The 25,161-nt window shown below is 39.6% G+C and overlaps 2 protein-coding genes across 2 annotated transcripts in view; both read left to right on the plus strand.

Moving 5' to 3' along the window:
* Nell1 (neural EGFL like 1) overlaps positions 1–25,161 on the plus strand; it is an 827,697-nt gene that overhangs the window by 554,845 nt on the left and 247,691 nt on the right. The window lies entirely within an intron of this gene.
* Positions 5,545–6,896, plus strand: LOC110315477 (probable isocitrate dehydrogenase [NAD] gamma 2, mitochondrial). The gene has a single exon (XM_021189549.1). The coding sequence runs from the start codon at positions 5,557–5,559 to the stop codon at positions 6,757–6,759; it is 1,203 nt and encodes a 400-aa protein (XP_021045208.1). The 5' UTR covers positions 5,545–5,556; the 3' UTR covers positions 6,760–6,896.

The following is a 25,161-nucleotide window of genomic DNA, read 5'->3' on the forward strand; positions in this document are numbered from 1 at the left end:
CCCTCCCTTTCTCTTTCCTTCTCTTTCTTGTGGATATGACATGATCAGCTGCTAGAGTACCTGCCTGGACTTTCCTGAAACCAGGAGCTGCCACTAGAATTGTAAACCAGATAAACACTTTCTTACCCTATTCTGCTTTTTGTCAAGATTTTTTTTTTTTTTTTTTTTATCATCACAGCAATGGAAATGAAACTAGAACAAACTGGTTTCGTTTTCTTTTATTCTGATGGGTAGATACTCAGTGGACTGTTTCTCTCTGAATCTCATAAACTTTAAATGTGCAAATGGCTTGCTTTATGACTTTGGTGAATCCTGTAGTCTTTGGCTTATACATGTTTTGCCTTCCATTTCTTTTACTAGCGCTCTTAAGACATTGGTGCCAAGCCTTGCAACTTTCTTATTAATTTTCAAGCTTATGTATGTGCAGGTCCACATGTGAAAATTTGTCATTTTGACTTCCCACACTTTCTCCTTTCTTTTGGTTCTGCTGTCCCTTTCATTGTCTGAAAATGAGGTCTTTCTCAGAGGATATTGTTTTTGTTTCATGAGGTTTTTTTTTTTTTTTTTTTTTTTTTTGCCCTTTTTGTCTTCAGATATTAGTGTCGATGCATGAAGTAGGTTCCTGTGCCTCCCTCATCATATTTGTCTGTTGAGTTGTTTGGGTTTCTGCTTCTTATTTTAGATGTTTCCCACCAATGGTTCCCCTGGCTTTTCATTCAGATTTAAGAGCTGAGCAGGGAAATTGTAACTTCTAATCTCTGCTATAAAGTTTGACCATAGACTTCAGTGGGGCCCTTCTCTTGGGAATCATCTGATTATCAGTATTCTATATTTAGATTGTTTTTACAGTTTGTTGGCAATACTTTTCAATACACGTGCCCAGGCAGTGTAGGCCATATCTAGCACTCAGTATGGCTTTCTTCTTTTCCTAATAGTCAATATTGAGACTGCATTAAATTGTATATAGTGTTTCTGAGGACCAAAGATCAAACTGTCATCTTCTCCTAGGCTGTTGGTATCACAGCCATCTGACAGGGCAGAGTGAGGAAGAACTGACTGGGTATATAATTACCAAATAGATGTTTGCTCCCCCTCTGCCAGTCCCTATGTTTTCCTTCTGTGTTGTAAACCTAATTATTTCTTTTTCTTCCTGTGCTATACTTGACATTTGGCTCTCAGTGTCTGAGGAGGCAGGCACTACCCCTTTATATGATTTCTAATTTTCAAAAATTCTTATCCTCTGTAATTCTCATAACCCTTGCATGCAAACTTAAACAGCAGGGAAACAAAAAAGGAATATAGAATTTTAGTGGGTCTTTGAGACAGAGTTATTGCAAGCACATGCTTTTAAAGGACCCTTATCCTAGATGCCTTTTAGCAGCTATTGGTGGTTCTGCACAGTTATCTTTGTGCGTTGTAGAGACTTGAAGCTCTGCCATGGTGACCTGTATGCTTGTGAGTAAGATTCTTGCTCTCTGTCTCATGGGCATGCAGGGGAGGGAGTTCACGGTGACGTCTCTGCCCCAAGGAAAGCTGCACAATGAAGGAGATTTTTTTTTTTGTTAAATTATAAGGAATTATTAATATCCTTAGCATCTTACTTCTGTTGCTGTCAAATGATAAAGGCAGGATTTGTGCAAGAGATTGCATTAGTGTGCAGTGTAGAATCTGGAATACATTGATGGTGTTGTTTTGGAAAAATGTAAAGCAATATTATCAATGAGTTGATTCTCACAAATTCAAATGAATGTCAAGAACCCTCTCCCCCTCCCCCCTTTCCCTCTCTCCCACGTTCTATGTGTGTGTGCATTTAAATTTTTCTGCTTGTATCAAGGTAAGTCTTGCTATATAAAGTCACCATAATCCTTGAAGTTTCCTGTCTTTCTTCCTCTTTCTAATGCATGCTTTCCTTTTAAAGTCACACCACTTAAAGCCTTTATTTCTGAATCCTTCCATGTTGCCCTTAGGGTATCATAGCGATCATAAGTTTGTTGTTGAAGACTCCTAATCTCTGACCCCAATTACTTTCTCTTTTTGTCTGTGCCTATTTTCTCCCATAAATGCAGCCAACCAGGAAAACTTAGCACACCCTACAGGCCTTTCAATTTTGTCTCCGTTTCAGAAAGCCTCTCTCTCCCTTTCCTCCCATCTGCTACTTGTCCTGTCTTATAGTTGTACTGAAGTCCCTGTGTTATCCATCCTTACCAGGTACATAGGTAACTCATTCCAGCCCTGTTATTAGGAAACCATTTAGCATCACATCTCTACTCACTTCCCTCTTTACAGAATTGTGATACGGTTGACTGTCCTGTCCATGGACATGTCACCTCCCTTAGAAAACAATGTCCTTTCTTAGTAAATCCAGAATTCCAGTACATTCTTCTCAGTTATTCTCCTCTAAGGCTTCACAAAATGAAGTCCTTTTCCTTGCTATCATCTCTTATGCTGTCTCTGCAGACATCTTCCCAGACCACAGTGGCATGACATTATTACTACATCACGGTACAATCAGCTATGACCCTACCATACTTATTAATATGCCTTAAATTAAAATGGATTCCTTTATCAATGTCTCAGACTCACCACAGAGTTATTCCCATATGATGCAACATTTCCTCAACTGTATTTCAATACAATATCTTGGATTATATGTGATGGGGGATTGGCCATCATTCATTGGCTCATATTTCTTGAAATGTCTATGATCTGTTGTTAATGTAAATGTAGCAATTCTGACAATGGCTATGACAACACACATAAGACCTATGCAAACTAAAACCAGAAAACAAATTCCAGCATAAAGGGGAACAGATGGGCACAAATTTCCTCCACTACCTGAGAAACTGTAGGTAATGTTAGCTTCCAAGGGGAAGATGTAGTTATGCTTAGGCTGTAGCCCTTGATAGTTCTGCATGTTCAGTCCATATCCATACACGAGAGAAGATGTAGGAGGTACCAAAAGGACTAAGTGGCTTTTCAAAAATAAAGACACAAAGTTGGGTGGTTGATCTGAGAGGAGATTGGGGAAGGATGCAAATATTCAAAAGACAATAGGTGTAATTCTTGTAGAATTACTAAAGCTACTTTTTAAAAGTTATAACAATTCTGATAGGCTACAGTCTGTGAACTATGGCTTTATATGTGTATTTGTTTCCTTGACATTTTACATAGATAACTCAGAAGAGAGGCTGATAAAACATGCATATTTACCTGTTTCCTTGTAACACAGAAACAAGAGTGAGCATTCCCTTAAGCCCTTAAAACTTTCATGTCAGGAGTAATGCCGTCATCCAAATTAGAGGCTTGGTCAGTTGTATCCTATAGCATTAGCATAAAGACTGCACGGAAATACAATTTCTGTACATTTTGATGTTGAGATTATAATTACTTTTCTTAGTCTGAGTTACTGGATGCTGCTCTACTTACATTACCTAGAGAGACCCGAGTTGTATCTTTGATATACAGTTCAATATGGTTTTAATATTAGAAAATGTGCATCTACATTTTCCCCTAAAAGTGATGTGGTTTAAAACAAGTAATAGATTTCATTATCACTTGTAGTAAAATTTTGCTTTTTGTGCATAGTTCCAAAGCAACTTAGAGAACTTTTGCTATGTTTGGTCAACTAATTTATGTGTGTGCCCATGTATATGTGTGTGCCTATATGGGACTATTTCCTGTGGATGTCATTTGTCATCCATAACAAACAAACAAACAAAAACAAAAAACAAAGTAGGGATCCTCTACTTTAGGCAATTGTTTACACTCCTATATGCCTTTCTGATATGTTGATGACTCCTGAATCTATACCTTCACCCATGATCTCTCTCTCATCAGGGACTTCCAACTCATTTATTAAGCTATTCACTAGAGGTCATTGTGTGGCTATCATCCGGGCTTCAAAGACATAGCATACTGAAAGAGAACTTATTTAGATCATCTTTCCTCACCCAGTTTACTGTTCTTCCAGTGTTCCCCATTTCTTCATTGATTGTACATCTTTCCCCCAGTCTGTTAAATACATTCAGAATGATGCTCACAGTCCCCATGTCTGGCCCAGTCCTGCTACTGAGCTAAATATCTCTGAAAACACTGTTCTTTGTATGTTAATCCTTACTCTGCTGCTGCTGTTCATCCTGCTAGGGTCATTTCTTAGCTCAGTAGCTCTTACATTTCAGAATGCACCAACACTATTAAAACATATCTTGCTGTCAACTCCAGGGATACTCATTCCATAAATATATAGGTGTTTCCAAGGAATTGCATTTCTTACCCAGTGATTTTCTCAGAATGTGTTAAAGAAGAAACCCAACTATGACACACTATAACAATGGATACATGGCAATCTATATTTGTGTAAATCTATATCTGGTTTAAAATTGGAAGAAAATCCTAAAGCAGACCACAGGTTATGAGTCACAAAGGTTTGCCAATGTTTATTCATCAGTTGTTAAACATGCATCATTTGCAGGCAGAATTCTGACCAGGGGTACATCTGTGTCTAAATCATGGCCTGGGTATGTGAGGAATGTCAGTGCCTTCATCTCAGTTCCTCAGTGCCTCTGTAATTGTTGGAAAGTAAAGTCTGGTTAAAAATTAAATTATATGTGCAACTGTCATGTACTCTCTAGAACACGGCATTTCATGGTCCCTTCTTCATACTCTGGCTCTTGCAGTCTTTCTGACTTATTTTTAGATGTTTCCTAACCATCAAATCAGAGGAATTTGATGTAGTTATCTTATCTACAACTCTGCACTCAATTACTTATTCTCAACATTATAACCAGTCATAAGTCTCTATATTAATCACTACCTAATGTAAAAAGATGTTTCTCTGACCAATGTTGGGATCAGTGGCACAAATCTCTGGATATAAACATATTTAAAAGACAGTTTAATAAAAACTGATTAGCAAAGCAACTGTGGGTCTCCCCTATAGCCTATAAGCTTCCCATTCTACCCATTTAAAGATATCTATCTCTTCACCCAGGCACATAAGGAAAAATCCTAACCAGTTAGTAGGTTATTGATTATTTTTTAAAGGACATGAAATTTGGAGGGAGATGTGTTGGGACATCCTGCCAGGAGTTGGAGGGAGGTGGAGGTGGTAGATACGAATAAAATACAATGTATACATGTACTAAGTTTTCAAAACTATGAGAGTGACTCACTGTCTATTGTGCTGAGGGGCACAGGGAAACAGAGGAGTAGATCTGGGTGGGAGGGAAGTTTGGGAAGATGGACTGGGAAGAGTGGAAGGAGGGGAAACTGTGGATGAGATCTAATATATGAAAGAAAATTGCATTTTTTCAAAATAGTAAATTTTGTAAAAAGTCATATTTTTAGAGCAGAACCCATAGACATGAATTATTACCTAGCCAGAAAATGTTTGCAGCTTTTAGTGTAGACACCCTATTGTTCCATAGTTAGCATGCTTATGAGAGTAGAATGTCTGCAGAACAGAATGTAAGGAAGGAGAGAGAATTGTGACTCAAGAAGGAATCATTGCCTCAAAACTCCAAAGCAAACTGTTTCTAAGAAAGAGTGAGGACAGCCATGATAGGAAAGATGTTGGCAGTAACCAGCTGTTCTATGAAAACAATTCTCCAACCTGCTGTTCTTCATGGCCATTCTAGGGAGGTAGTATGTGAGCTTGTGACCTCCTTCAGAAGTTTCTGCTCACGTTATGCAGTGCCTCCTTCACCAAAGTATGGTGGAAGACACACGGTGACTATGATTCCTGGAGATGGCATTGGGCCTGAGCTTATGGTTCATGTCAAGAGAATATTCAAATCAAATTGTGTGCCAGTGGACTTTGAAGAGGTGTGGGTCACTTCGACATCTAATGAAGAGGAGATCAACAATGCTCTCATGGCCATCCGTCGGAACCGTGTCGCTCTGAAGGGCAATATTGCAACCAACCACAATCTGCCTGCCCGTTACAAGTCTCACAACACCAAGTTTCGCACCATCCTTGACCTCTATGCCAGTGTCGTCCATTTCAAGACTTTTCCTGGTGTAATGACCCGACACAAGGACATAGACATCTTGGTTGTCCGGGAGAACACAGAGGGGGAGTACACTAACCTAGAGCATGAGAGTGTGAAAGGAGTGGTAGAGAGCCTTAAGATTGTGACAAAGACCAAATCTGTGCGCATTGCTGATTATGCCTTCAAGTTGGCTCAAAAGATGGGGCGGAAAAAGGTGACAGTTGTTCACAAAGCCAACATCATGAAACTGGGAGATGGGCTCTTCCTTCAGTGCTGTAAGGATGTGGCAGCTCACTATCCTCAGATCACCTTAGAGAGTATGATTATAGACAACACCGCAATGCAGTTGGTATCAAAACCCCAACAGTTTGATGTCATGGTGATGCCCAATCTTTATGGCAACATTATCAACAGTATCTGCACAGGGCTGGTTGGAGGGTCAGGGATTGTCCCTGGAGCCAATTATGGTGATTCATATGCGATATTTGAGACGGGTTCAAAGGAAATAGGTAAAGATTTAGCTCACAGAAATATTGCCAACCCTGTCGCCATGCTGCTGACCAGCTGTATCATGCTGGACTACCTTGATCTCCAACCCTATGCCACTCACATCCGCTCTGCAGTCATGGCATCCTTACAAAACAAAGCGGTCTGCACTCCAGACATTGGAGGTCAGGGGAACACTGCAAGCACTATAGAGTACATCTTAGACTACATGAAGGGACAGACTAGTGGATGTCATCCAAATTTCTTCCTGCACTTCACTTGATTCACCCCCTCAGAAAGTCCAGCTAGCTCAGTCAGCTGGAATTGAGTATGAACATTGCCAGTTCACTGGAAGGGAAGTGTGTGTGTGTGTGTGGGGGGGGGGGTGAATATTGGTTTTTTTATTAAATTTAAATGCAGTAAACATTGCTTACTTTAATTAGCAAAGCTTTTTACTATATAGACAAACAGGAATTTCCCTGAAAGTTTATTCCAAAGTCCTCACCTCTCTGGGAGGTAGTATATTGAATAAATCAGAAAGTTCAGGGGTTTTCTCAGAACCATTTTTTTTCTTCTTCTTCTTTTTCAAGACAGAGTTTCTCTGTATAGCCCTGACTGTCCTGGAACTAACTCTGTAGACCAGGCTGGCCTCCCACTCAAAAATCTGCCTGCCTCTGCCTTTCAAGTGCTGGGATTAAAGGCATGTGCCACCACTGTCTGGCATCTCAGAACCTTGAAAAAGTGATTTTTCTCCTTATCTGAGCCACTGAAATGAATCAATCAAACCTAGAGAGGAGTCTTGCTTTCCTGTAGAAGTTATTAATGAATTAGTCAGTGCTATAACATTTGCCTACTAAGTGTATATTATACTTTTAATAGTGAAGCTGAGCTAGTGCAGAAGGTTCCCACACCTACAATGATCTCCTTTCTCCTGATGATGTTTGATATTTGTGTTAGGAATTCTCTATGGTGTTTTGATGAGTACATGAGTTCCCTCTTGGACCCTTCAGCTCTCCTAGAAAGAGCACTCCTTTTTTTTATTAGATATTTTCTTTATTTACATTTCAAATGTTCTCCCCTTTCCTAGTTTCCCCTCGAAAATCTCCTACCCTCTCCCCACTCCCCCTGCTCCCCAACCCACCCACTCCTGCTTCCTGGGCCAGGCATTCCCCTATACTGAGGCATAACACCTTCACAGAACCAAGGGCCTCTCCTCCCATTGATGACTGACTAGGGTATCTCCAGCTACATATGTAGCTAGAGCCATGGGTCTCTCTGCGTTTTCTTTGATTGGTGGTTTAGTTCCAGGAATCTCTGGGGTTACTGGTTAGTTCATATTGTTGTTTCTCCTAGGGGGTTACAAAACCCTTCAGCTCCTTGGGTCCTTTCTCTAGCTCCTTCATTGGGGACCCTGTGCTCTGTCCAATGGATGGCTGTGAGCATCCACTTCTGCATTAGTCAGGCACTGACAGAGCATCTCAGGAGATAGCTATATCAGGCTCCTGTCAGCAAGCTCTTGGTCTTACAATATAGTGTCTGGGTTTGGTGGTTGTTTACGGAATGGATCCCCAAGTGGGCCAGTTTCTAGATGGTCATTCCTTCAGTCTTTGCTTCATAATTTGTCTCTGTAACTCCTTCCATGAGTATTTTGTTTCCCCTTCTAAGAAGGATCGAAGTGTCCATAGTTTGGTCTTTCTTCTTCTTGAGTTTCATGTGTTTTGCAAATTGTACCTTGTATATTATGAGCTTCTGGTCTAATATCCACTTATCAGTGAGTGCATATCATGTGTGTGAAAGAACACTCTTAAACTTCTTTCAGTTGTACTTAAAAAATGTGGCTGTCAAATCCCTTCAGAGTCACAGAGACCATAGTTCCCTACTATATAAAGAGAATCCTGGAATACAAGCCACATACTCAGTGATTCACAATTTCTTATGGTTTATTTGTCAACTATGAAAAATTGCATATAAAAATCAAAAGCTGTGAGCTAGCTTAAATATTTACCATGACGTTATTATATCCTATTTACAATATCCTTAAAGTTATAGTTGGGAACAATGCAAACAAAATCTTGTTAGTATCTGAAAGAAGTTCTTTCTCAGTAGAAAATGTAAAAATGGTTTTACAAGCTCACTATAGTTTTCCCAGAAGGAATGGCATGTGTTTGGAAGTGAGATTGAGAAAAGCAGAGAGATCATCAGTATCCTTATATCCAACCTAGCAACTGTGGCCAGCATGCTTCATTATCACACTTGGAAGTTCTTCATCTGTGACCATAAAAAGATCCCAGAAGTGCTAGCTCACCTATCCTAATGATGCATATATCCATGGTCAAAAAAGTGGGATAAATTTTGCTTGTGGACAAAGTGATAAACAATCCTACCTAGAAGTTCCTAAAAAGTCAGGTACACAAGTGGGGATTTACCAACAATTGAAGACATTTTGGTTTTGTAGCCCACCTTTTACATGGTTCACCTGTGCCATTGTTTGTTTGGTGAACAGAGCAAGGATTTAACCTTCCATCTCTACCTACAAAGCCACAGTAGCCAAATTAATTATTGCACTCCCCACTTTTGACCCTTTTTCTTAACCCTAGAAGTATGTAGTGGTTAATACCAATTTTTAAACATGACAAGACCTTAACTCATTCAGAATGCAAGACTTTGGACAGTGTGGCGAGGGACTATCTTGATTTTTGTTGGCTTGTGGACGTGTCCATGATGACTATATAAATTATGTAAATTTAGGTGGGAAGACCCATCCTAACTGCCAGACGAATAGAAAAAAGAAAATGAACTAAACATAGATACTCATTATTCCATGCTTCTTAATTGCAGGTGCAATGTGACCAGCCACCTCAAGCCTCAGTCACTAAGTCTTCCCCATCATGATACACTTGAAATGTAGGCTAAAATGAACCCTTGCTTCTTGAAGTTGCTTTAGTCAAGGTATTTCATCATGAAGACAGGGGAGGTTAGGTAACACTGGGGCTTTACTCAAAGCACAGCCAACTCAACTTCAGATGCCCAACTGTCAGCCTTTGTTTAGCAGTCGGGGGTAGTTATGGTGTATATAAGCTAAAATTGATCCCCCGTTTTAAAATGTTCATTCCCTGACACTCAAAAACTCTGGAGGTCAACCTTTATTGTCATTTACCATTTTCATTGTTATATACTCTTCCACTTGAGTATCTCTAGAACAAATGGCATGAAGCTATTCTTTTTTGTTCTCTGTATCTTTACCATGATAACTAGTACACAGAAGATATGTAATACACATTTTTTAAAAAACTTAATGAAAAAATTGACACTGGTTTGATGGTGCTCATATCATAGCATTGCTGAAAAAGCAAAGAAAGGATGGCCATTACATAGCACCTAGTAGGTTTCCAGAATCACCATTGTCAGTATTTCCCATTACATGCCATGGTAAATGATGATTGTGAAGGGAATCAGATATTATAAAAGGTGTTTAGTATTCCTGTAACATACTTTGAACCATAGGGACAAGCTGTCTTCATTAAGTTCCCTGATTTTCTCTCCTTCTTGTTTCTTTCTTTTTTTTTAATGTGTGTATTTGGTATGAATTTGTGTGCATGTATATTTCTGAACATGTGTGGGTACATGTGTATATGAAAATACATGTGTGTGCATTGGAAGCTTCCCAGTATTTTTTACTTAAAAGTATTCTCTGTTAACATGAAACCTTGTAACCTTCTTATTCACGACACTGCATTCAGTGACTTCCCTTTGTTCTTTGGAGAAAGCCAGCTAAACACATACAGTGCAATATGCCCTAGGCTATAAGAATAATTGAGGAATCCATCACTGAAGAGTCAAAACCTAGGACAGAGGCGGGTCTCATCCTGCACACTCATTCGAAGTATTTCTTCAAGGAAACAGGGAGTGAGTGAAAGGTTTCAGTCACAGACAAATGTTGGCAATTAGAAGAACTAATTTACTGCAAAAACGCTAGTGTCTGGCTTTCATCTGCAACCCTATCCAAGGTTGTTCTTTTCTAAAGAACTCAGGAGCCCACAGGAGCCCACAGGAGCCCACAGGAGCACACAGGAGCACACAGGAGCACACAGGAGCACACAGGAGCACACAGGAGCACACAGGAGCACACAGGAGCACACAGGAGCACACAGGAGCCCACAGGGCAGGGAAGCAAGTGTGAAGTCTGTTGAGCTTGCTTACCTCCCTTGAGTATCTATCTCATTTGTGGCATCAGATATGTGCTCCTCACTTGAGCATCTAGCTGTGGCTCCTAAGGTCTGGGCACCAGCTGCGGTATGCGTGTTGGGATCCAGATGTGGTTCCACGTCCTTTGCTTCCTCCCTTTCAGTGAGTCCAGATGATGCTGCATACCAGGCTGGAAGGATGAATGAATGGAGTCTGCAGGATCTCAGTCTGGCTGGGATTGAGTGTTCTGGAGAGAGGGGGGGGGGAGACATTCTCTGAGGAAGATTTTAGTATTAAAGCTCTTTTAGAAGATGGCCTTCTCATCGGCAATCATTGGGAGGAGAGGCCCTTGGTCTTGCAAAGATTACGTGCCCCAGTGCAGGGGAATGCCAGGGCCAGGAAGCAGGAGTGGGTGGATTGGAGAGCAGGCAGGGGGAGGGTATAGGGGACTTTCAGGATAGCATTTGAATTGTAAATGAAGAAAATATCTAATAAAAATTGTTTAAATAAAATTAAAAAAAGAAAAAGATCACCATAAAAAAGAAGAAGATGGCCTTCTCTTAGGAGGATCTTAGAGTTATAGCTCTCTTAGATGATCTTAGTTTGTGAGCATACCTTTATTCAGGGTGCTTGTATTCCTATACTTTATTTGAGGAAGAATAGGGATATATATGAATTTTGGAGTGTGAGAAGGATGAATGTAAAATCATTAGCTAAAGTTTAAAGCTTTGTGAATGACTTAGTTGTATGGAGAGGCATTCCAGGAATCACAGGGACTTGCTGGGTGGTTGTTTTGTTGTTGTTTTGTTTTTGTTTTTGTTTTTTCTTTTTTTTTTTTTTTTAATGGGAAAAGAGGAGGTTGAACTTGTAGGTCTTCCAAGAACTACTTGACTTTTCCCAGGTAGGGGCTTGAGGGATCAGGATCCCCAAACAGAGTCAGAGAAGGGGAAGCCCTGCTGGTAAAGGAAGACCTCCATTTTGATCAGAGCTCTGAGGAACTGTCCGGTCATGGTAGACGGCGATGTCAAATAGCAGGTTGTGCCCATCCTCACCTTTCTGCACTCATTCTGTCATCTCGTTTTTGTCTTTAGCAGCCTCTCTGCTTTGCTTTTATTTCTGGAGTATGAAGGATAGCAGCATGCTGTTTGCCTTTATCTGACCTCGTTCTCACCTGCTCTCTGTTTTGACTGGTGGCCTTAAAATGACTCACTCATTCATTCAAATGCTAGAGTTGACATTCATCTCTAGTCTGCCATACATAGGAGGCATGCTAACACTGAATGAGTTGCTTAACCTCTCTGGTCTCTGGTTTGTTTAATTTTTTTTTAGAAGGCCAAAGCTTATCTTCATGGGACCATAAATGTCCCTTGGTGTGCGGGTAGGGGACAACTTGAAAGAGTAGAAGGAGGGGAGGCTGTGGTTGGCATGTACTATATAAGAGAAGAATAAACAAAAAGAAAAAAGAAAAAAAAATGCTTGTCTACGGCTAAATGGGGCCCTCAATCTAGTGGTTTAGGACAAATGATTGTGTGTCATAGTTCTGTAGGTAAAAGGGAGTGCTGGGAATGGCTGGGACATCCAAGATGTCTTTCTGGATGATGACAGTAATGGCTGCCTGTCAGAATCCTCAGTTGTCCCCACATATACAATTTGAAGTCACTGGGTCCCTTCACAGCACAATACCTGGTTTCTAAGCTGAAAAAAAAAAAAAAAAAAGAAAGAAAAAAGAAAACTGATTCTGTAGATTTCTTAAGGCTTAGCCTTGAAAATGTCTCAATACTGTTTCTTCCGCATTCTGTTGTTCAGAACGGGCTAGAGATAGAGCGGATTTAAGAATAAGGAAATATTTAGAGGGTTAGGGTTAACATTGGAGTCTGGGGTACAGATAGGGACTCATTGCACAGCATTCAGTGGAATACACAGTGTTATGTGGTCACACTAGGAAACACAATCTGTAATAATGACCATTTGTTTCTGTGCCTGCCCTGCTTGCCATAGGCATTGCTTAGCCAGAAGTTGCTCCTCTGATTCTCCACTTTCCCCATGACCTCTTACCTAGTTTTAGGATCTGTGACTTCTGCTCTACAATGCTCTGTGTTAACTCCATCTCCCCTCATTCCTTTTATGCTTTTAGCCAACTAAGGATTAAAGAACCCTCTTACTAACATCTCAAGTTTGAACACCTTCATCTCACATTTTGTCTTGAAACAAAAACTCATCTATTTGATAATAGTCTTAATATATCACATGGTGTTTGGGGTAGGTTATATTTCTTGATGAACTTCTAGTTCTTAAATCGACCATTGCAGTGATTGCATAGGAGGTATATACACCCCATTATGTTGAAGATAATAATTACAGTTTATATGACATATATTGTCTATTATGCTTCATTTCTTATTTTGTACACTTTGCATATATCATTTACAATTCTTGTGTTAACTCTATTCAGTGATTATTATGCTCATCATTAAAAAGAGGAGAAAACTGAGAAACAGACATTAAGAAATTTGCCTGCAGTGTCACCAACATGAGGTGACTGAGCCAGGTAGCTCTAGAGTTACCATCTTTGAGAGGTCGTGCATGAACATTTGCTATTAGTGAATTCTCACTAATTATATGAAAGGGGGTGAGTTTTCTGCAATAGAATCACGTTTGCCCATGGAAACAATTTTACAAGTACGTGTAGAATTAACTGTTGAGAGCTGTCCTTCAGAAACCGCAGTGTAGGAAAAGCAGACTAAGAGGCCTTGAACTCATGTAGTACTTAGCCTGATGAAAATTGGCACTGTATCAAGTCTGAAGGTCTCTGTTTCTCTGCAGCTCTTTTCCTTGTGTGACAGGCACGCACATCATGTGCTGGTGTGTTTAAATGTTTACTATATGTCAGGTTTTCTAAGTGCTTCCTGAGCACTATGAGATAGTTGTTGAAGTATGGCAAGTTTAGTCTTACTCAGGGCCAATCAGGTGGTCAGTAGGAAGGCAGTACTAGAGGGCGGCACCAGTATTTAACTTTTACCACTAAATATGAACCCTGAATTTGGAGCTACTGCTGTTGAAGGTAAAAGTTTTAGTCATATGAGACTATCCTGTGTCCAGATATGAGCATCAAACGTTAAAGAGAGTGACATTTCAACAACATGTCAGAAGCCAATGAGATGGCTTCACAGGCATGCTAGGGTACCGGTGTGTGCGCACTCCAGACTACAACAGCCTCCTACATATATAGCCTTCCCCCAACACTCACACACAGCCTTTCCACCACACAACCCACATGCACACACAGCCACCACCACTCATGCACACACATGCATATACACTCATTTACCCCCACCCCAGCCCTTCACACACAAAGCCTCCCCTGCCACCTGCACATACAAAACAAAACAAAACAAAACAAAAAAACAAGTCAAGGATGCAAATCATTCCTCTGGAGTAATAACTGAAAAAAGAGAGAAACCCTAGACTAGAGATGAGGGGCTGCTTGGATAAAAGACTTGCTAAGCTGTAATTGGCACAAGTCTAGAATATCTGCAACTCAGGAGAATGGTAAGTTAAGGTCTGCTTGGGCTACAGAGTTCACTCAAGGTCATCTCACACAACTTAGTGAGATGCTTTTACAATGTAGAAGCAAGTAGAAGAGAGTGTTGCGCATCTATCCTCGGTCTGAGAAAATGTCCCCAACTCCCGAGGCTTCAGATGGAATCATCAACAACAAAAATATCTAAAATAATGATATGTGGTAGATGCAATCATGTCATTTAAAATGATCACAGATCAGAGGAGGAATTTGAAGGGAGTGTCCAGTGACAGGTTATCACAGAGTTTGAGAACTCTGACAGTATCATTGCAGGCTCAGCTTTGGCAGGGAGCTGGACACAGAGCACAGCCAGAAGGAGTTTGAAGGGGGATGTTTGGTCCTTGGAGTTTCCCTGACAATGTGTGTAACATTGGGATTTGAAGTGGCAGGGAAATCTTCACATCAGAAGGAATTCATTGACTGTGGTGGAAAGTACAAGCCGTTACATCAGCAACTGTTCTGGGGAGCCTAAGGAAAAGGGAAGGGGTATGCGCAAAGTGGGAAAAATGCCTCAGGCTCACTAAAGTCATAAGAAAGAAAGAAAGAAAGAAAGAAAGAAAGAAAGAAAGAAAGAAAGAAAGAAAGAAAGAAAGAAAGAAAGAAAGAAAGAAAGAAAGAAAGAATAAAATAAAGAAAGCCTTATTATCAATTTTACAAGTGCTTAAAACTCAACTGAGTAAAAATGTCTGCTGACAACCCTCCAGTTTGGGTCCTACTCAGTTCAAACACCTAGTTAAAGACGTACATGACCAAGGTTGTCACAAAAGAATATCACATGTCTAAATACAAAACTGGTATGTTTTTATTTTTCATAAAATCCCTTCAAATAAGAATTATTATAAGTGCTCTCCGCCTACCCAGTAAGGAACTTATTTAAGGGAAGAAACATTGACCTTGGTTATACTGACTTAATATTTTCATAAAAATTAGCTGGAGAATACATTGTAAGAAGAGAAAAATATTCCTAAACAAAGAATTACTAATTAGTCACAGAAGTATACTTTTCAGAATTGCAAATATACTGAATGCCAGTATGCTACTAGGCTTCCAGCCATGATGGTAATGGAATAAACCTTTGAAACTGTAAGCCAGCCTCCAATAAAATTCTTTGTCTTATAATAGTCGTCTTGTTCTTGATGTTCCTTCATAGCAATAAAATAGTGATTAAGAAAGTGCCACTGTTTAATTAGCTTGATTACATCAGCTGTATCAGAGTACACCTGTGTATTAAAGCATCAAGATATGCATGCATGCACACATGTACCTTAAATATATATGTTTTTAAATGGTCAATTCCACCTACAAAATAAATACTGAAAATACAAACACTGAAAACTTTGAAAATATAAACTTTAATACAATTCAATGTTGGCCCCATTGTAGAGTTTATAAATATAAACTTACCATGAAAAAATGTGGTGACAAGTCCTAAAGGGTAGAACTCTTTTCTCATGATGCCATGAGAAAATGCATGAAACACAGACCAAAGAGTTCCCCATATCCAGAGACTCAGAATAACATACAACAGATAATGATAGATTTGTTTTGATCTTTAGAGTACTTTGAATGTGGCTGTGTATTGGGGAAATGCTGAGGTTCATGTGAAAAGATGAAATAGAATTATTTAACAGTCATATTCAAGGAGAAACTATATTTCTAAATGAGTGTTACTTAATCATAGTCTGCTCAGAATATATTCAATATAACTATGTATGTACATTGGAATCTATAAGTCAAGAATTCACATTGCTGTCCGTCTATAGATTACTTAAATTATTCAACTTTGAAAAGACTATTTTCCTTTCCTTAAATGCTGCCCCTGGGGCCAATGGGATGGCTCAGGAGGTAAAGGTGTTTGACTTCAAACCTAATGATATGAGTTTGACTCCACATACCCACCTGGTGGAAAAGGAGAATATATTCCCACATGTTGTTTTCTGACTGAATACATATACGGTTCACCCTGACATAAGTATAAGATAAAATTAAATGTTATAGCTAATGAAAAATCATTTTACCTAAATTTGAAGTTGTTTCTTTAAATGTCTACAACATCATCTAGGCACAGATCTCCTTTGGGGAAGTAAAAGGAGATTGTGAAGTTACTGTGCAGAAACCTGCAAAGTAAGACATCAAGATTTCTAGATTCTCTTATGGAAAGAAATACAAAGGAGCTTCAAAAGAAGTTATATTTAACTCCTCACAGCTGTAGCCAGGGGACATCTGTAGCACTTCATTTAGTTTTGATCTTTCAAAGTCCTGAAAGGTTTGGTTTCTTGAACAGGTGTACAGTGTACTCAAAAGCCAACTGTATCCCAAGCTTCCAAAAAGAAAGCCTGATTTATAAATAGCTTGTTTTCTCCAGGCTAAGAAATGTCTCTAAGACAGATCCTTTGCTAGGTATTCATGTTCTGATGATATTAAGCTATTTTTGTCTATAACGTATTCTTGCCAGCAGCAAGATCCTTGCAGGTAGTGACCTCCCAGTTCATCCTCTCACTCGCTCACCCGCTGCTCTGTGTAGATTGTTGAGTGAGGCTCCTGCTTCGACCTTGTAAACCTTGGAGCCCTGAGGTTTCATCTTTGAGAGCCCACAGGCCCTCTCTCAAGGAGCTCTCAGTCCTGAGGGGATCAGAAGTAATTAGGCCACTAATAACAGAGCATACTCAGTGCGGTAATAGATATATGAGCAGGGAGCTATGAGAACAGAAGGCAAAGGAAACAAGGGTATCCCCCCCCCCCAAAGACAAGGCAAGCTTCACCTGAGCCTTAAAACTTCAGGAACAGGAAGGGGTGAAGTTGTAGAAGGGAGAGGGAGGAGCATTGTGGGTAAGCACTGAGATCTGGGCCGCTGTTCTTTACTTGCTAACTGACATTCAAAGCCATTGCAGCATTGTGTTGGAATTTAGATAGGGATTGCATTGACTCTGTAGATCGCTTTGGTTAGAAAGGGCATTTTTGCTATATTCATCCTATTAAACCATGACCATGGGAGATCTTTCCAACTTCTCATCCTACCACAGATACATAAGAAAGTGAACTGAGTAAACCATATGGAGCAAACGAGCAAGCAACATCTATCTACGGTCTCTCTATCAGCTCTAGCCTCTAGGTTCTTGCCCTGGTGACGTACCTATCCTAACTTCTTTCAGTGATGGTTATATGGATGTGTAAACCAAATAAATTATTCCCCCCCCATGCTGTTTTTGTTTGTGATGTCCTATCACATCTATGATAAACCTAACTAAGATGGGGTTGGGAGACTGGAATGAAAAGATCAAGTGGCAAAACGGGAGGAAGAGAGGGCTGAGATGGGGGAGGGAATACAGGTAGAGACAATCAAAATTAAGGGCCATTACACAGACACACACACACACACACACACACACAGAGACACACACACACACACACACACACACACCAAATAATGGGGGAGTGAGACAAAGCTTCAAATGAAGCTTTCAGTACTGGTATTGAGTTGTATCTAATTAAATTATTGGCCAAAGGGACCCCAGGGAGGTCCCAAACAGCTGAGTCTATTACCAAGACTATATGATTACTCCCTACAAACTGATGGTAAGCCCTCGTTGCTGAAGACTACACTCACACAACTCACAGAACGTGGAGAAGTCAAGCTTCATAGAGCCTTTCCCACTATGTTCCAACATGTTTAGTACAGAAAAGTACTCTACATGCTATCAAAAGGGAAACATAAACACCAGGCCACCATAAACCCTTTAATATACAGTGGTGTCAGGCCTGCAAGCTATGTTAGTGCAATGGTGGCACAAAGCTTGTGGGAATAACCAACTAATGTCTGACTTGACTTTAAGGCCCACACCATAACATAGAACCCATACCTGACACTGCCTGGGTGACAAAGAATGTAAGACTACATAGTCTAGGGACCTACAGTAAAACCAAATACTACTGGGAGTTTTGTTGTTTGTTTGTTTGTTTGTTTTTAAGTTGCAATAAGATGACTACCAATGACCTTCTGTTATACTCATAGATCTGTTATACTCATAGATGGCCTTGCTTAGCCCTTTTCAGAGAAGCTTCCTCCTATGGCAGATGGGAACAAAGAAAGAGATGCACAACTAGACATTACACCAATAAAAAGCCACTGCATCCTAAATGGGATGTCTCAATCAAATACAACCCCTCAGGAATCGTGGAACCCTAGAAAATAGGGTGTAGAACAAGTGTAAGAGCCAGGGGGGGATGGCAAGGCAAACAGGCCTCTAAATTCACCCAATCAAAGCTTCTATGAATTCACAGAGACTGAAGCAGAGCACACAGGATCTCCTCAGGACAGCACTGGAGGAGGATTTAGAGCTGAATGAAAAAGTGGTTACATGTCCCATCTCTAACCCAGAAGCCACTTCTTACCGGTAACCACATGCAAATGGAAATTTAGTTTTAGTTTTTTTTTTTTTTATTTTTTTATTTTTTTATTTTTTTTATTTTAGGGAGTTTCACTCAGGGAAACAAACTAGTCTTAAAGGTATTTGGCGCTTCATTGGATATTACTTGTCTCATGTTAGGATCTCTTTTTTTAAAAAATCTTCTGTCTATCATCTCTCAATATCTATTAATCTATCTATATCTATTTATAATCTATCATCTATCTATAATCCATCTTCCCTGAGAACCCACTGACTCGCTAGGAATATTTCAGGGTCTATGGTAGTAGTGCTTCCCATTTTTCTGTTGCATTAGGAGGATATGCGACCTCTGGATGACAGAGCACCACTAGAGATTGGCTAAAGCATTTCCCTAGACTTCCTAGGTTTTAGGACATAAGCAGCATTTCTCATGTCTGCCACTGGTCCACCCCATGCTCCCCTCCTTCATTTCTAGGGCGGCATCTTTTGCAAAAAGCATCATCAGATTGCGTGCTCTTATGGGAAGCTAGAGTGCACCTGTTTGGAGAAACTTCGGATGCAAGTGGCTTAAGATATTGGCGTGACTTGTTCCATGCATGTGATTTTTATCCATATTGACAGATGCACTTTACAATCTTCATGGGATTTCAGCAAGAAAAAGCTTAAAATGCACAGGAGGGGGAAGCACTTCTCTCCCAAGATCCCTGCTGAGTGAGTAACAGTCTATGGGAAGTCATCTATTTAAACAGAAATAAACATGCCTTGGGATACCAGGAGACTATTTTCAGCTTTATTAAGCTATTTTCAGCTTTATTAAGAAATCTGTGTTTAATTTTTTTCCAGTCCTATTCACTGCGCTTTTCTCTGTGTGTGGACCAATTAGAATTCTTGATGAGAAAGCAGCTGTGGCGTTCTGGTGTTTACAGGGACATGGTGCTTTTGGACGGGAGTAAGGAGCCTCCAGGGTTCCCAAGTGCACAGTCAGCAGCTTGTATTTAATCTTAACTGGCTTGTCATAGGAAAAAGCATTCTTAGTAGTCATTGTTTATCCCTGGCACCTGGAAAATTTTAATTAGATCATCTTTTGTTCTTTCTAAAAATTCCTTGAATGCTTAAAAATCAGTAATGTCTATTAAGCCAGACACTGCTGAGGTGAGGGTCAACCATTGATCTGCATACATGTATATCTCAGAGGGTAATGATAGGCCTCCTTGATCTGCGTCCCTCTACATACTTAAGAGTCACGGACAGCATATGGGCTAATTAGCACATCTGTCCTTCATGTGCAGGCACTGTGGTTTAACTTTTACGTAATCTCTGTGTGATTTTTTTTCAACCATACAAAAGCATGGAAGCCTGTGAGCTATTGGGCATGCTGCCAGAGTGTGAGTTCATGTGTGCATGAGTCCTGTTGTGTGTGGAAGACACCATTCCCTTAGTGTCTTCCATTACCTCTGTCTCTTATAATCTTTTTGTATCCTCTTTTGCACAGATGCCTTAACCCTGACAGTAGGAGTTTCATAAAGGATATTATCATCATCATCATTATTATTATTATTATTATTATTATTATTATTATTTACAGAAAGAGTATGGAAGGAGGATTAAGAGTGAGAGGGATGGTAGAAGAGGAGAAAGAGAAAGAAAATGAAACTCAGTAGATAGGGAATTGGGGACTATCTAGAAGGAGTTGAGGGAGAAGACAGATAAAATATAATCAGAATGTTTTATATAAAAATGAAGTAACAATTTGATAATGCTAAAAGTCATTCTTTACTAAAGAAACAAGTTGTTGGTCTTCCTGCTATTCAACAACATTAATTTGGTGTTGTAGAGGGAGGCCTATAGACACATGCACATTATTACAAATAATAAAAATATATTGAAAAGTTTAGAAGTATGAATTTGTGACTGGGGCTTGGCCCACTCAGCTAGGTCATTCTTCTACTTTATTGATTATCTTTTGATGTTCACATTATTCTGTTACAGGCAGACAAGGGCTCATGAGTGGTCTAGAATCCACAGTGGCTTCACTTCCATGGAGGGTCTTGGTAGGTAATTGTCTGGAGTAGCTCTGTGTTATCCAATGTGGTTTCCCAGCCACTGTGAGGCTAGAACTGCATGGGTTCCAAGAAGGAATGTTCCATAAAATTAAGCCTGGTGTTCAGGTGCTTTTGCAGATCTGCTTACACTGAATTGGAGTATATTATTCCCTCAGAGAAGGTCATTCAGACATATGTAAAGTAAAGCTCGAATAAGACACTGCTTGGGATGCCCAATTCATAGCTCATTTACCTGCATTTACCCAGGAGGACTATGACCTCCCCCTTCCCCCCATTTATAAACTTACTTAGATTATGTGATCTTTGGAAGACCTTTTTTTTTTTTTTTTTGTTTTTTCGAGACAGGGTTTCTCTGTGTAGCTCTGGCTTACCTGGAACTCACTCTGTAGTCCGGGCTGGCCTCGAACTCAGAAATCCGCCTGCCTCTGCCTCCCGAGTGCTGGGATTAAAGGCATGCGCCACCACACCCGGCGGGAGACCATTTTTATACCATTTTAAAATATAATGGAATTATATCATGCCCCCTTTTCTCTTTCCTCCCTCTAACCCATCCCATACAACCCTTTGTTCTCTCAAACTCCTGGTCTTTTTGTTTGTTTGTTTTTAACCACTTTAATTGTTGTTTCATACACACCAGCATATAACTTTGTAAATAATATTATTTCCCAAAAGGTAAATTACCGTAAAGTCTCATGGAACAAATCTTCCAAATCTATGGCATTGTTACCCTGGCTTCTGTCTTTAGATGGAAAAGAAACAGAGGGTGCTTACAAGTTCAGTGGCTTATCAAGATGGACTGCTCAGTACCCAGGAGTAAGCCATGGAAATAGGTACCCAGTACTAATTGATCATTGATCTGCTCCCTTCTGTGGGTGCTGTGTTAGGTCCCCTAAAAAAGCAAACCTGGGTAAGATGTAAGCCTTTAACTCAAGCTGCTTAGAGTCTAGAAGATAACATACTACTAGATGCTAGCCACAAAAAAGTTGAGTGTGTGTATATATATATGGAGCATATATCTTAAGACATTTTAAAAATTGCTATTATTGGAAGGCTGGATGAATTTCAGAAAGGTGCTCCTCTTAAGAGCTATATTCTTTTCTCCTGGTTGCTATAGTTTTCTGTATTGTAGAAGATATTGAAGCCTTTATTCCTCGAGCATATTAGGCATCATGAAGAGCCAATTTTTCTCAAAGGTAAACTAACATCCGTGTCAGTCCAGTGTTGGAAGAATTTTATCTACTATACTTACTTCTTTGGTTTTTTTTTTTTTTGCTTTTTGTTTATTTTGTTTTTGTTTTTTTTTGTTTTTTTTTTTTTTTCTTTTTTCTACTTCAGTTAATCTCTGCCTGGTATAGGCCATGAGGCAATATTAGTTCCTTATTCATGGAAACTTTTTAGGATCCAGTGCCATGAATAAGAAAAAACCAAGCAAACAAGAGTAAATCAAATAAAATAACAATAACCAGCCCCCACCAAAACCCAACAACAACAACAACACAAACAAAACAAAAACAAAAACAGTCTCCTGGAAAGCTAGTCTACTTAGCAGGGTATCAGTGCTCCCTTAGCAATGTTACATTTGGCACATGGGAAATGTTGTCACGCTGTCTTTGTGTTGCTAGAGTAAAACACCCTCTATGGGTAGTTTCTCAAGAACATAAATGTGTTGCCTATAATTTGTGTGGCTGTTAAGTCCAAGATTATACTGTAGGAAACTTGAATCTAATGAGGTTCCCAGTCTGTACTTCCATACTGTTGTGTCCCCTGGAAGGCAAGGTTAATTTACCTTTACAAGGCAGATGTTCAAAGAAAATGAAATTCTAGCCCTTTCTAATCCCATTCCCATGCACTCCTGAATTGGTTGCTTCCCAATGGCCACACTTGTTAATACCATTGCATTGGAGGATTAATTTTCAACATGAGTTTTGGGGGTGATATTGTTATCAAAAGCATAGCAGTTGGTCATTTAATACCAATTTACAAGGTAGAAGCTGTTGTATGCTCATGTCTTATACTCCGATGAGTCTAAAGTCAAACACACCCTCACAAAGCCACCCTGGTGCTTGGTATGTACACATCCCACAACCATTTTAAAGTAGTTTCTATATGTTATTTCCATTGTCCTTGTAGAAGTCTATGTAAATGTCCCATAACTCTCTTCATTTTCCGCAGGAGACAGGTACAGTGACCTGGTCAAGTCAGATGTAAGTCTTGAACCCTGATCCTTTCGAGTCTATAATTGATTCCCCTTTCCACTTAGAGACACAGAGTTTGCCAAGTGAGAATGTCTTGGAGTGGGTTTCAGTAGACTCAAGATTAGATGTGAATTCTTATCATAGTTCAGAACCAAACAGTTTTATTCTGGTGGTTTGAATGAAAAGAGCTCCTATAAGCTCATAGGTAGCAACATTCCTAGAGGTGTGGCCCTAGAGTAGATGAGGATTTGTTGGAAGGTTTTGAGGTTTCAGATGCTCAAGCCAGAAGAAGTGTGACTGTCTCTTCCTGCTGCCTGTGAAGCCAGTGGTAGAAGTCTCAGCTCCTTCTCCAGCACCATGTCTACCAGCATGCTTTCCACCGTGCTTTCCACCATGACCATAATGGACTAACCTCTGAAACTGTAAGCCAGTAACAATTAAAGGTTTGCCTTTATAAGAGTGGCCATGGTCATGGTGTGTCTTCATGGCAATAAATCCCTAGAATATATATAATCATGGTTTCTAGCATGCTTTTAAAAGTCTTCTCTTTACACACATGTCAAAGCCTGTACATCCATGTTCATTTAGAACATGTTTTCTTCTTAGCTTCCATAGTATGTCCTGCATCCTTGCTCTTGCTTGTCTACCTAGATTTTTTAATAGCATGCATTGTTTTCTAACATTCTATTCCATCTGAGTAATTATTTTCAATTTAAATTTATGTTTTGGGGGATTTCATACAGACCACTATATTTACATAACTCACCATTCTTCTTTTAATTTTTTATTTCTTCCATGTGCCCCTCACAGTCTTTCAAATTCATGACCTTTATTCTTTAATTGTTACTACTGTGTACGCATAATAAGCATTAATTACATACATGGTAATAATATATATAATCTACTGAGTTCATTTAGTGTTGCTCCTGAGGGTATGTGTGTGTGTGTTTAAGGATGACCATTGACATTGGATAACCTATCAGGGAGCTCATTGCTAGGGAAAACTGAATCTTTCTCTCTGAGCAGCCATTATTTGCCTATAGCTATATCTTGTGAGATTTCCTTCATCCACATTGTTCTTATTCTTCTGTGTCCTGTGCCCTAAAATGCAGACTACTGCGGGGATAGGAATCTTTGTCTGTTTAAGGAGGCATCCTGTGTCTAAAACTTCATAGATATTAAGAGGCTCCCAACAAATACATGTTAGACATTTTTAATTTTTCCCTTTGTCACATAATATATCCTATTACGATTTCCCCTCCCCGTCCTCCTTCCATTTCTTCTCCACCTCCGCTCCCATCTGGATCCACCCCTTTCTCTCTCTAATTAACATAAACAAAGAAATAAATAAAAAACAAGGTTTTAAAGGATAATAATCTAATCTAATAAACTAGCACAAAACTAATACATTGGAATAGGACCAAACAATCATAAGGAAACAAGCCCAAGAAAAGGCACATGAAACAGATATAGACACAAAGACGGAGTCATTCACATACCTAGAAATCACATAAAAACACTAAACTGGAAGCTATAATATACACATAAGAGACCTGTAGAGTAAAAAGAGAAAAAGTATAAACAAAATAAAAAATCAGATAATTTTACAGAGAGAAAAGGCACTCCCATGACCTTATGAGACAAGGAACCGCAATGAGACTGTTGAGTTCATTTTCTGTTGGTCTCTACTGCTGGGCATGCAGCCTAGCCTGGGAGTAATTTATTTCCCCAGTGGTGCTCCACTGGAAGACAACTAAGTTTTCATTTGCATATGGTTATCAATTGGCAAAAGCTTCTGGGTTAGAGATGGGGTCATGTGTCTACTTTCTTTCCATCTCTAGAACACAATCTGGCATAGACCCAGGCAGACTCTATGATTGCTGTTTTAGTCTCTGGGAGTTCATATGCACATTGATCCTATTAGTTTGGAGGGCCTTCTTTTCTTCTCAATCCCACCTGTTTCTTTCACTCTTCTCCATCTTTTCCACAGGGTTCCCTGAGCCTGAGCCTTGAGGGGAGGGATTTGTTATTTGCATATAGGAAGACTACTGATTTTTGTGAATTCATTTTGTATCCAGATACTTTGCTGAAAGTGTTTATCAGTTATAGGAGTTGTCCAGTTGGATGTTTCAGGGTCAATTATATATATACCCTCATCTCAACTGCAAATAGAGATGCTTTGACAACGACTTCTTCTTCTTCTTCTTCTTCTTCTTCTTCTTCTTCTTCTTCTTCTTCTTCTTCTTCTTCTTCTTCTTCTTCTTCTTCTTCTTC

Source organism: Mus pahari, chromosome 1 (assembly GCF_900095145.1).
Source record: "Mus pahari chromosome 1, PAHARI_EIJ_v1.1, whole genome shotgun sequence".
NCBI lineage: Eukaryota > Metazoa > Chordata > Mammalia > Rodentia > Muridae > Mus > Mus pahari.